At 43.2% G+C, this 13,738-nt stretch overlaps 1 protein-coding gene across 1 annotated transcript in view; it reads left to right on the top strand.

Annotated features, from left to right (window-relative positions):
- Positions 1-13,738, top strand: part of CACNG7 (calcium voltage-gated channel auxiliary subunit gamma 7) — a 234,753-nt gene that overhangs the window by 206,707 nt on the left and 14,308 nt on the right. The window contains exons 4-5 of the mRNA XM_077457419.1: positions 7,118-7,258; positions 10,852-10,997. Coding sequence (XP_077313545.1) covers positions 7,118-7,258; positions 10,852-10,997 — 287 coding nt within the window. The remainder of the gene's footprint in view (positions 1-7,117; positions 7,259-10,851; positions 10,998-13,738) is intronic.

Genomic DNA, 13,738 nt, shown 5'->3' with positions numbered 1-13,738 from the left:
CTGTACTGTCATATGAAAGTCATGGAGACTACCCTCTGTGGGGGCAGAAAAAAAAGAAAACATGGGGAAAAAACTATGAAAAATCTACAGGGAGGACTAGGACGGGGATAGAGGGGCATTTGCTCACTGGGCTAGTACTAATAAGACAGTTTGAGCTGATGACCTTGAGCAAAGATTCTACACAATTTAGACATTTTGATCAGAGCAGGATCCACAGTCAGTGACACATGCAGAATGCATATATAGCTACTCACCCCTTCCCGTCCTCATGTCTGGCAGAGAGAAGTCTTCCAATGCCAACTTCTTTTGGGGCTCTCAGATGGTATATGACTGAATGCTGAAAGAGGCAAAGGAAGCTGATGCTGGAAGATGTAAAATGCATATCACAAAATGCCATGACCTTTAGGAACACTTGTTGTTCACCATTCTTACCAATAGTGAGAAACCCTGGCACATTTTGAGTGTTGCACTTTATTTACCTTACAGAAATTTGCCTTAGCTATGAAATGGTTAGTTGGTTGCTTCCTCAAGTCAAAGATTCCCAGTCCCCTCCTTGAAATATGCTTATGAACAAATAGATGTATACATGCATCACATCATACACCCACATTTACAGGAATAAACATTTAAAAAAGAATGCAGTGGAGTAGAAGATAACAGCCTAGGAAGCACCTGTGAACAAAACTCATATAAAACATCTTCCAGTCAAGCTTCTTTGAGTCTACTGCCAAATACTACTTAAAGCTGAATGCTATGTAAATAATTTTACACACACATGAAATACATATTAGACTGCTGTTTTACAAGCCAAAAGATTTGTATGTTTGTCCATCCATTTATACAGCTCTGTCATACAGCTCAACCTTGCCTGGTACAGCCTGTTTTGACTCTGCTTCAGTTAAGTAACACCGACAGGTCTTGTCCTACCCTCAGACTGTTAATGCACAGTGAAAGTAGAAGCAGCTCGCTGATGAGCTCATTTCTGTCACTCTACTTTCTACTCCCGTCAGCACGCCCTTTGAATTACATGAGCACATAGCACAAATGACTGGCTTCATGTAGTGCTTTTCCATCCCTGAAACTACCGTAAGCTCTGCTGTACAAGGGCTGCAATAAAATGATACCACAAAAAATGTAGACACTTACATTGCTTGTACATATTTAAGAAATTATATTTAATGAAGTATTCATGAATACAGAGATACATCCATTTGTATCATTTACAGTATATCTGTTTGGATTTAATTCCTAAGCGCTTCACAATAGTACTGTTTCTAGGCCAAATTTTTCAGTTTGCCATGCATCAGTTTTTACTACTTTGCATATCAGTTTGATTTTTGATATTATATTTTAATAAATAACATGCATGTGCTTTAATTATATGTTCAAAAAGTACAAAAATATGTAAAAAATTGGCTCCATTGCATATATTTATGTACATGTAACAATATTTTCATATATATATATATATATATATATATATATATATATATATATATATATATGAAATTTGTGTAGCTTTAAGCATAAATAACACTGGCATATAATGTATAAAATAGAGTGAAGATTTTACATTTCATAGTATTATTTTATTATTCATATATTGCTGTAAGTGCAAATGTCTCTAGCTCATGGAAGATTAAAATGCCCTAATAAAATCCTTCCATCTATAATAAAAGACATCCCAGTCATTTTATATGCATATGATTTATAACTCCATCTCAGTTTGCTTTGAAGAAAACCTTTACATGTTGATGCCTGAATAAGAGAATTGTATTTTACCAGAAAACACCAGGAATACCCCCATTTTCCTTAGTATTAAAGCTGGATGAGCAATGTGTTTTCTAAATTTAAGAGCCATGTGTATTCTCACTTAAAGTGGAGTTCCACCCAAAAGTGGAAACTCCCCTTATCTGCCTCCTCCCTCCCCTCTGGTGCCACATTTGGCACCTTTTTGACAGGTACCCATCCCCACTTCCGAGAGATCTTGCCGCAGCGAGATCACTCGGAAGTTCGGCCCCTCCTCCTTTCCCCACTGCCTTGCCATTCAAAAAATGCAGAGCGTTTCGCGCATGCAAAAGAGAGAGGGAGGGAGGCACACCTAAGTGCAATATTATAAAGTTATTTTAATAGCGCAAACATAATGTCATGGTTATGCAATAGTTTGTCTGCTTACCTGTTTCCATGTGTTCATCTAGAGACAAGCCGACCTTCACCTGTCTGCTTTTGTAATCCATCCTCTGGCATGGCTCCACCCTAGCTCCTATCAGGGAGCTCTATATTAACCTGTGCACTGCAGGCCAACCCTGCTGATCAACCTTTGTGTGTTAGCTTCCTGTTACCTGCCATGTGCTCTTCTGTTGTTCCGTTACCGACTTTGGCGTGTCCTTGACTATCCCTGTTTGCCTGTGATCCTGACCTTTTGGCCTGTCCCTGACTATTCCTGTCTGCTTGTGGCCCCGACCTTGGCTTTGTCCCTCACTATCCCTATCCTCCTGTTGCCTACTGTGGGTGTGAGCTGGGGGACCCTGGGGGTCGCAACCTGGAGCCAGTTGCAGCCAAGTCCATCCTCACCACTAGAGGCGCTGGTGAACACCTGCTGGCTCTTAGACTCCGCGCCCCAGGGAATCTAATGCTCTAACCCCGGCGGGATCTGTCTCCCGTCCGCAGCAGTCAGCCGTAGGGTCCACAACCTTGCGGTGCACTCCTGATCCCTACGGTGTGCATCTGTCACCTTGCCTCAAGGTGACCTGACAGTTTGATCAGCCATGGACCCGGCTGACGTGCTGCTTCCTGCAGTCGATCCATTGCAGGGCTTAGTTTGCAGACTTGAGACCCAAGAATCGCATCAGACCCAGATGATGCGATTCCTTCAGGATTTGGCATCCCGTTTTGAACAGGTTCAGGCCTCATTAGGACCCCCAGTTCAAAAACCTCAACCGCTATCTGCTGCTGCACCTATTGCATCAGTCGCAGCCACACATTCATTACAACTACCAGCTCCGGTCCGTTTCTCTGGGGACTCCAAGGCTTGCAGGGGGTTCCTAAACCAGTGCACAATTCATTTTGAACTTCAGCCCCAAAACTTCCTGTCCGATCGGGCGAAAGTTGCTTATATTATATCCCTCCTGTCCGGCGAGGTGCTAGCTTGGGCTGCCCTTCTGTGGGAACTGAATGATCCAGTGGTTTCTAGCCTGTCTGATTTCTTGAAACTTTTTCGGAATATCTTCGAGGAGCTGAGTCGTGTCTCCTCAGCGGATAGCGCTCTTTTACATCTCCGTCAAGAGTCCGTGTCTGTGGCACAGTATGCTCTTCAGTTCTGTATCCTCACAGCTGAATTGAGCTGGAATAATGAGGCCCTAGTTGCAACCTTTTTACATGGCCTCTCTGATAGAGTGAAGGATGAATTAGCAGGAAGATCCCTTCCTGCTGATCTGGACAGTGTCATCACCTTGTGTAACCAGATCGATATTCGCTTTCAGGAGAGGGTTCCTCCTGTTCCTCTTCCTGCCTACTCAAGGGTACCCCAAAAGAGAAACTTCCTGTTACCACTATCCCAGTATCTTCTGCTCTTCCCGCTGTATATAGCGATCTCTGGGATGCGTCCTGCAATAGTCGCACTGATGCACTCTCTAGGTCATGTGGTACTCTGGATGAGGAGCCCACCTATGAGCCTGAGTCGATCATTCACTCCAGTTTGCATAGCCATTTACCTTTGCCTGTCCCTAATCTCCCTTGGATGCACAGCCAGGCTAACTTGTCTGCAAGTTCCACAGTCGATATGCCCTGTGATGCGATTGAGATGGTCGCTACACCTGACAATACTATTCAGTCGGCCTCTGCACCAGTTATGCCAGTCCGGCCCATGCCCTATGAGATTCCTGCTTCTTGTTCAGGACCTTCTGTGACCTGGCCTCACCTTACTGCTACTATGTCCGTTCAAACACGTTTAAGAGGCTCAATCCATCCTTTGGATAGAATACCTCATTCGGCCAGGTGGGGTTTTCAATCTTTTTCTCAGGGCTCTCTGCATTCTGTTTGTGTTTCAGCTATCCAGCTTGACTCTTGTGACATGTCATCTTCTAACCAACCTGACCTCAGGGATCCACTGACCTCTGCCCAGTCTGGTGGTCCTGTTCTGGATGCCCAGCTCATCTTTAAGGGTCTGGGGGACCCTGCTCAGGCTCCTGATCTTCTCATGCCCTTACCCATTCCCAAAAAGCCTTTAGTCCTCAAGTCCTCTCATCCTCTCCCTACCTCGGTTCCAGTCTCTGAGGATAATCTAAAATACGACGTTAGTCAAGTTTTGGATTCACGGCTCCGTAAAGGCATTCTTCAGTACCTCGTACATTGGAAAGGGTTTGGCCCTGAGGAGAGGTCTTGGATCACTGCATCTGAGGTCTTTGCTCCTAGTCTGTTGAGGGGGTTCCATCTGGAGTTTCCCTTTAAGCCAGGACCCAGGCGGGGGAGGGGGAGGCCTCGTAAGAGGGCGGGTACTGTCATGGTTATGCAATAGTTTGTCTGCTTACCTGTTTCCATGTGTTCATCTGGAGACCAGCCGACCCTCACCTGTCTGCTTTTGTAATCCATCCTCTGGCATGGCTCCACCCTAGCTCCTAACAGGGAGCTCTATATTAACCTGTGCACTGCAGGCCAACCCTGCTGATCAACCTTTGTGTGTTAGCTTCCTGTTACCTGCCGTGTGCTCTTCTGTTGTTCCGTTACCGACTTTGGCGTGTCCTTGACTATCCCTGTTTGCCTGTGATCCTGACCTTTTGGCCTGTCCCTGACTATTCCTGTCTGCTTGTGGCCCCGACCTTGGTTTTGTCCCTCACTATCACTATCCTCCTGTTGCCTACTGTGGGTGTGAGCTGGGGGACCCTGGGGGTCGTGACCTGGAGCCAGTTGCAGCCAAGTCCATCCTCGCCACTAGAGGCGCTGGTGAACACCTGCTGGCTCTTAGACTCCGCGCCCCAGGGAATCTTACGCTCTAACCTCAGTGGGATCTGTCTCCCGTCCGCAGCAGTCAGCCGTAGGGTCCACAACCTTGCGGTGCACTCCTGATCCCTACGGTGTGCATCTGTCATCTCGCCTCAAGGTGACCTGACACATAAAAGCACTTACAGAAATGAAAGTATCATAGGCATATCTGTCAGGTAAAGGATCCTCCTTGAGGGGTGTTAGAAATCATTTTTTTTCCCCAGCGATCAGCTGTATTTTCTCACTGCACAGGATGTTGTCTGCAGGGAAGGAAGTATAGGAGATCTCAACTACCTGGCTTGGATCATACAGGGGAAATGAGGTAATCGAGTGGGTGGACCTCAATGTGTGGAGGAAAGGGAGAGAGACACAAAAGGCATGTGGAGTAGGGAATCGACTGTGAATCCGCAAGGCTTCACTTCCAGATTCCCTTACAGGCAATGGCGGCGACAGCACCCGAGAGCAGATGGAAACAGTGGCTGGGGTGCTGACATCTCTGGATCCCAGGACAGATAAGTGTCCTAATATTAGTACTGCAGTATGTGTAGCCGCTGACTTTTACATTTTTTTCTGGTGGGGGGGTTGGGAGGGGGCAGGACACTGATTTAAACGTTGGTGTGCTTTAAAGTACTTTTCCCATATCTGTCTGGTAATCCAGTATGAAACATCGCTTCTGTATAGGAGCTTCCTGTCATAAAGACTGGACATTGCTGTTCTCTATCCTTGTGCAGGGTGATTGGTCTTGTTTCCACCCCCTTGTGTAGTTCTCTGCAGGCAGGCCTGCCAGGTCCCTCCCACAGCTCTACTCTCTTGACAGGCTATGTGCAGCGCAGTGATGATTTCACTGCTACTTTTATAAGGTGATATCTATGTTTGGAAAGGCATTTGGTGCATACTAAGGTATTAAAGGAATATACAGGTATTTTGATAAATGAAGTTCAGCTATAAAGCCCCTTTTTTCTAAGAAAGAAGGGAAAAGATACATTGTCTGTTAGGTGTGTATGTGTAGTTTGTGTTCATTTTGCTTACTTTTTGTCATAGGGTCACAACACCAACACATTATGTAGGCATTATTCACCATTTTCACCATTAGGAAACCCAGCTTGAGAAATGTCATGCAGCCATCACTAGAATCAGGGCTTTTTTTCTCATACAGGTGTAGGTCCTGCACCCCCTACCCACCTCCAAGCACCGTCCCTCAGTTCCACCCCCAACCCACTTCAAAGCACCGTCCCTTTAAGACAATACAAAACCAAATATTATTTGGTGCTTGATATGAAAATTGGCAAACAAAAAGCAATAAAATAGAGCCCCTACAGCAACAATAGACGCCCCCAAGCAAAAATAGATTCCTCCCAGAAACTAAAGACCCAGCTAGTAAAATAGATCTCTCCCAGCAGCTATAGACCCAGCTAGAAAAAATAGATCCCTCCCAGCAACTATAGACCCAGCTAGCAAAAATAGATCTCTCCCAGCAACCAAAGACCCCCTCAGCAACAACAGATCTCCCTAGCAACAGTAGATCCCCCCAGCAACTATAGCTTTCCCAGGAACAGTAGACCCCCCCAGCAACAATAGCCTCCCCCAGCTACAATAGATCCACCCCAGTAACAATAGATCTCCCAGTAGCCAGAAACAATAGACCTTTCTCTCAACAGTAGGTCTCTCCCATTAACAATTAACCCCAAGCAAAAAAAAATCCCTCCACCAGAAGCAATAGATACCCTCTGTGACAATAGATCCCCCAGCAGCCAACATGAATTGACCCTTCAGCATACCTCAGCACTCCTTGTCATTATATTTAGTGCTGGAGGTGCCGGAACTGCGTTCCCCCACATTCCCTCTGAAAAAAAGCCCTGACTAGAACACTGTAGACAGTAAACTTTAGACAGTAAACAGGTCTAAAGAGGTTGCAGGAATCACTAATATGCTACACAGTCTAAAAAATAAAGGGAAAACATAACATTAAAAAAGGGGCAATCGTTCATGGTACACAGTGCTTTTGCAAACTAATGTTTGCATGTTTGAGTTTACAGCTACCTTAACACCGTCTTTTTAGTTGTATATACATTTACTCTTATGTATTATGTTGACATAAATATAAAAAAAAAAAAATGTTGTCTTTGTTTTTATGCAGAGACTATCCGCAGTGCAACCCCATTTCCCATGGTTAGCCTTTTTCTTGTGTTTACGGCCTTTGTCATCAGCAACATCGGGCATATCCGACCACAGAGGACCATACTAGCATTTGTTTCTGGAATTTTCTTCATACTTTCTGGTAAGTTATTAAAGTTGGTTCAAGTACCAGATACTTTTTATAGCCCATCTTCTCTGCTGCTAACACTTAGCTTTCCCACACTCTTCTAAAGCCTTGTTTGCCAGCTGGAGCTCTTGCAAATACAAGGTATGGGGGAGAGTGTATTCTTCTCCACTTCTTCTCACTATGCAAGACTTCTGGGTGGCCAATTACCAGGTCCAAGTACTGTTATAATTGGGACAAAGGACGGTCCCCGTGATTCATAAATTATAGAATTTCAAGACAAACCAACACTGAGCTTACACAGGGCTTTCTACCTGGGACTGTGTGTGTTGGGGAGTGCTGAGTAGATAGGTATTGGTAGCAGAAGAGGTGGACTATAGAGAGAACCTGAATGGGAAAAGTGATACGTGCATATAAAAAAGCATTTTGAAAAAAAAAAAATAACCTCCTTCAAAACAAATTTACTGTGTTTAAAATATCTACCACACAGTGATATTTCAGTCATAGTCATGGATCTCCTGTTGGCATCGTGTATATTTTGTAAATAGCAGCCTATCATAATTCCTGATCTGTTATTTCCAAATAGTTTTGTGTGTTTCCTCCCACCATAGTAAAAGAAAAGACCCAACATGGAGAGTACACCCCATCATACTGGCCAACTTTGCATATTTCAAAGTGCAGTGTGCTGTGATCAAGGGGCGGTGATGGCTCCCTGCATTTACAAGCTTTTCTTAGTCTTCCTGATTGAATGATGAGAACGTCATTCAACCCAGAAGGCTGAGAACTTCTTCTGGCCAAAGTGTTACTGAGCGGAACAGCATTGTAATGAAGGTGAGTATTGCAAGTGTAAATGCTTTTTTTTTTAAGGGATGCTATGGATTTTGGGGGGATATATGTAGAATAGTTCAATTCTATTGGGGTATAGGAGAAATTACCCACATCCCTAATATGGAACACAAAAACAAAAAGAGCGCTCTGGTGGGACTTTAACCACTTCAGCCTCAGAAGAATTTACCCCCTTCCTGACCACAGCACTCTTTGCGATTCGGCACTGTGTCGCTTAGTGTGACAATTGCGTGGTCGTGCGACGTGGCTCCCAAACAAAATTGACGTCCTTTTTTTTCCCCACAAATAGAGCTTTCTTTTGGTGGCATTTTATCTCCCCTGAGGTTTTTATTTTTTGCATTATAAACAAAAAAAGAGCGACAATTTTGAAAAAAATGCATTATTTTTTACTTTTTATCCCCAAAAATATTAAAAAAACGAATTTTTTCCTCAGTTTAGGCCGATACGTATTCTTCTACATAATTTTGGTAAAAAAAAATCGCGTGTTTATTGATTGGTTTGCACAAAAGTTATAACGTTTACAAAATAGGGGATAGTTTTATGGCATTTTTATTAATATATATTTTTTTTAAATGGCGGCGATCAGCGATTTTTATCATGACTGTAACATTACGGCGGACACATTAGACATTTTTGACAAATTTTTGGGACCATTGTCATTTATACAGCAATCAGTGCTATACAAATGCACTGATTCCTGTGTAAATGACACTGGTAATGAAGGGGTTAACCACTAGGTGGCAGTGTAGGGGTTAAGTGTGTCCTAGGGGCGTGTTTCTAACTGTGGGGCGTGACTGTGTGTGACACGTCACTGATTTCCCCTCCGATCACAGGGAGCAGAGACCAGTGACAATGGGACAATGTATATCGGCGTGAGGCGGTCGGCAAGCGGTTAAAGGGCAATGACTCCTAGAAAGGCGTATACAGAAATAGGTCTAAAATATATGCATTTAGTAATGCAAAATCTAAAAGGATAGACACATCATTAGCTATATCAAACAGATTACAAAAATATATAAAAATTGTGTAACATGGTGTTTGTCATGAGATCAAGAACCTCTCAATTTAAATCACTCTTGTACATTTGGACAGAGTGATACTCAACGCATTTCAAGGTCATGCGTTATCCCTTTCATTAGGAGCAAGTGGTGTGAATATCTATGATATCGTGTAGAAGCAGGTATCTTGGTAAGTCGCATCAAGAATTTTTAAAAGCAAGGCGGTACAAGTGAGCCAAGACAAGTGAGGCCACCTCAGACAATGGCCAAATGAGGAGGCAGTGAAGGGGAAGACCCGACCAAAGTTGGACAATTCACACCAAAGAAGAGAGATGGCAGGGACCTCAATCAATAGGTGAACAACGTGAAAAATTGGATAATTCCAAATAGGAGGATCCAGGGACCAGGAAGTAGAGATCTTACTATTGAGATGTCTTATTTAAAAAGACATACCATCCCTATTCTTCATTATCTGTAGAAACTTCCAATTGTGTTTCTAAGTACAACTCAGGACCTCCCCCACCTAAAGCCACCTCCACAAGTGTATAAGAATCAGATGTGTGCTCACCCTCATATATGACCTCTAAGCTATAAGAGGTCTACACTACATATCTTGGTTTGATGATAGAGAATGATTGCTGTCTCCTGCTACTTGCAATGTAGCTCCTTTCTTCCTGTTATCTGCCTCAGATCCAGGACTAAGGACACTGGGTCTGGGTGATTTTTCTGCATACTGTATCTTCCTCAGTAAAGGGAAATTAATCTAATCTAATGCTCTCCACAAAGACAACTTTTATTAAGAATTCTAAAAAGATACTCACATAAAAACGTATAAGAAGCTCTTTATATAAAAAAAAAATCCTATTAACATGCAATCCCAGGGGTTTCTGCTCCCAAACACACTACTCGCCATCCTCCCAAGGGCATGTACAACACTCTCAGCAGCATGATGATGGTACTGATTGCTACAGCTTGAAGCCTTGCATTCCACTGGACTCCTTCAGAAGCTACGAGGGCAGCACACATTTATTTTCAATTTAAAGTTAAAGATTAAGTTCACCTTTATTCACCTTTTTTTTTTTCTAAATCCCAACTCCCCTATGTGCCAATATAGCATTTATGTACTTATTTTGCAATTTTCCATTAATTCTAGACCTGCTTACCTAAATCTCTTCATAGCGGTTTAAACACACTGCTCGATAAGTTCAGCCTTACTTCATTGACAGACTATAGGTCATGACACAGGAAAGAGTTGACCTCATTAGTACACAACCTGCATCATTTACCCTCAGCTGGTCCACTTCTTCCTGTGTCATGACCTAAAGTCTGACCAGGAAGTAAGACAGAACTAATCGAGCAGTGTGTTTGAACAGCCATGAAGAGAGTTAGATAAGCAGGTGTAGAATGCATGGAAAGCTGTTTTATTTTTGCAAAATAGGTACATTAATGCTATATTGGTACATAGGGGAGCTGGAATTTAGAAAATAAGAGAACAAAGGTGAACTTATACTTTAAGTTGTGTCGGTGTAAAACATACTGGTGATGGCAATCTCCCTGAAATTAAGTCCTTCAGATCAATAAAGTGTTTGCTTTGTGCAATATTGAGTTGCAGTTATAGCTGTTGATGAATGAATTAAGCTGTTTTGTAATTGTACTTTTCCCACCTCTACATTGTAAAGCGCTGCCCAAACCGTTGGCGCTATATAAATCCTGTATTGTAATAATAACTAAATCTTATCTTTAATCTGTGTTTTGATTTTCTTACAGGCCTTTCCCTAATTGTAGGTTTGGTTTTATATATCTCAAGTATAAATGATGAAGTCATGAACCGACCCAGCAGCTCTGAACAGTACTTCCACTACCGATATGGCTGGTCCTTTGCTTTCGCAGCCTCATCTTTTCTCCTTAAAGAGGTTTTTGAAATTTGCCTTCTCTAAACTCTACATTGCTACATAGTCTGCACTTTGTTAGCACACTTTTTCCAAGGGCTGTAGGTTACCCTTTCGGTAGCCCCCCAATTAAAAAATCAAAGTTTCATGTAAATGATCTGTTGGCTTTCTTCTCCACCACTATCACTGCTACAAGAAAAAAAGTTGGATTAAACATATTACAGAAAAATGAGCTAAAACACAAGCTGAACAACTGGAAGAGAGTGGAGAGGGACATGACACTTCCAGGATCATATTGATAATAGAATTTAGGGATTTAAGTACTGTGATCAGTTCCCTAGAAGACGCTAACCAGTGAAACCCTATATGCAGTTTCAAAGAACACTACATAATGGTTTGCCACTTGGCATGTAAAAATAATGTATCTTAGTTATCTTCTTAAAGATCCGCCTCCTTTTTCCTTCCCCTATTCATATTGCTCTTCTGTCCCTTTGATGTTACTTGGTACATCAACAACTTTTTAATTAAATGGAGAGTAACAGCATCATAAGAACCCCTGCGGCTTTAGTTCAAAAAAAAGTTTAGATAAACTTGAAAACTTGAAATTTAAATAGATTTTAGCTTTCACCTCAGCATAGGCCCTGTGCATAAGTCTGCTCTGCTCGTCACATTCCTGGGGCTGCAGGAAACTTGGTGTTTTGGAACTTACTAAACCAAAATCTGCAGTTATGCCAGAGAAAGAGACATTATTTCCCCGAATTCCTATCTGAAATCACAGGGAAGGCAACGCCCCCATGACAGGAATGCTATGCATGCCCTGGGTCCTCAGAATTATGCAGTAGCTATGCAATGCCGCCATGAAATTTTCTTGACTTCCCTCATTCATTCTCACAGCAGTTGATGAACAATTGCATGCACTATACAGTTATACAGACTGGTTAGCAACAAGCTGTGCTTCTATTCATAGGTATTATGAAAGACTTTCTCAACTATATGCTGAAAATTGTGGCAAAATTATGAAACATAAAGCAAATTAGTATTTTGCCCTTGTAGAGTTGCTTTAAACCCTGACCCCAGCAGGACAAAATCCTTCATTTCAATGTTGTTTCATTCAGCCACTTTGAGCAAGAAAAGGAAGCCCTATGAAAACTCGCAGTCACTGTAACTGGAGCTTAAACAGAGATGAGGATTGTCTCCCAACCCCTATAAGATAGTATTGGGTCAATCATCGATCATTAGCGCTGTCACATTAGGAAGAAGGGCATAAAGCAAACCTGTTATATTGTAAAGCACAGGTTTGCTTTAGGGTAAATTAAGTAGACTTTATAATTTTTGGACGGTTTTCGATTCTTCTAAGAGGCTTATAACTTAATTAATTTCCTAGTGTACCCTTTAACAATAAACTACAAAGTGTAACGAGTAGGGATGATCTTGGTGTTCGAGTCGAACACATGTTCGACTCGAACACCGGCTGTTCACCCGTTCGGCGAAGCCAGAACTCTGTGGACCGTTTGTGCCAAATTTGTGTGGCGCTAACGGCCCACAATGCACTGCGCCATCGCAGTGCATTGCTGGCTCATGATTGGCCAAGCATGCACTGTGACCCCGCATGCTTGGCCAATCACAGCGCCGGCAGCAAGAAGAGCCATAATTGACCACAGGCAGGATGCCTGTGGCCAATTATAGCTCAGGGGGTTTAGTACACGCCCCACACTATATAAGGCCGCCAGCGTGGCAGCCTTGTGTAGTGTATTCTGGCGTGCAGGGAGAGAAGGATAGGCAGGGACAGTTTGTTCTTTTCTCAGGCATCTGCAGGAGTTAGTGGGTGTTGTGTGCCTCCAGCGCAGTATACACCTGTATCTACACTTTATTGCTGTTATTCTCTAATACAACCATCTGCAGAAGTTAGTGGGTGTTGTGTGCCCCCAGCACAGTATACACCTGTATATACCCTTTATTGCTGTTGTTCTCTAATACAGCCATCTGCAATAGTTAGTGGGTGTTGTGTGCCTCCAGCCCAGTATACACCTGTATCTACCCTTTATTGCTGGTGTTCTCTAATACAGCCATCTGCAGGAGTTAGTGGGTGTTGTGTGCCTCCAGCACAGCACAGTACACACCTGTATCTACCCTTTATTGCTGGTGTTCTCTAATACAGCCATCTGCAGGAGTTAGTGGGTGTTGTGTGCCTCCAGCACAGTATACCCCTGTATCTACCCTTTATTTCTGGTGTTCTATAATAAAGGCATCTACAGGAGTTAGTGGGTGTTGTGTGCCTCCAGCACAGCCCAGTATACACCTGTATCTACCCTTTTTGCTGGTGTTCTCTAATACAGCCATCTGCAGGAGTTAGTGGGTGTTGTGCGCCTCCAGCACAGCACAGTATACACCTGTATCTACCCTTTATTGCTGGTGTTCTATAATAAAGGCATCTGCAGGAGTTAGTGGGTGTTGTGTGCCTCCAGCACAGCACAATATACACCTGTATCTACCCTTTATTGCTGGTGGTCTCTAATACAGCCATCTGCAGGAATTAGTGGGTGTTGTGTGCCTCCAGCAAAGCACAGCATACACCTGTATCTACTCTTTATTGCTGGCGTTCTCTAATACAGCCATATGCAGGAGTTAGTGGGTGTTGTGAGCCACCAGCACAGTATACACCTGTATCTACCCATTATTGCTGGTGTTCTATAATAAAGGTATCTACAGGAGTTAGTGGGTGTTGTGTGCCTCCAGCACAGCACAGTATACACCTGTATCTACCC

The sequence above is a fragment of the Lithobates pipiens genome, unplaced genomic scaffold, assembly GCF_037356315.1.
Source record: "Lithobates pipiens isolate NorthernLeopardFrog02 unplaced genomic scaffold, aLitPip1_a1.2 Scaffold_27, whole genome shotgun sequence".
Lineage (NCBI taxonomy): Eukaryota > Metazoa > Chordata > Amphibia > Anura > Ranidae > Lithobates > Lithobates pipiens.
Note: the sequence above shows the minus strand (reverse complement) of the source record. Positions and strands in the feature narration are given on the sequence as shown.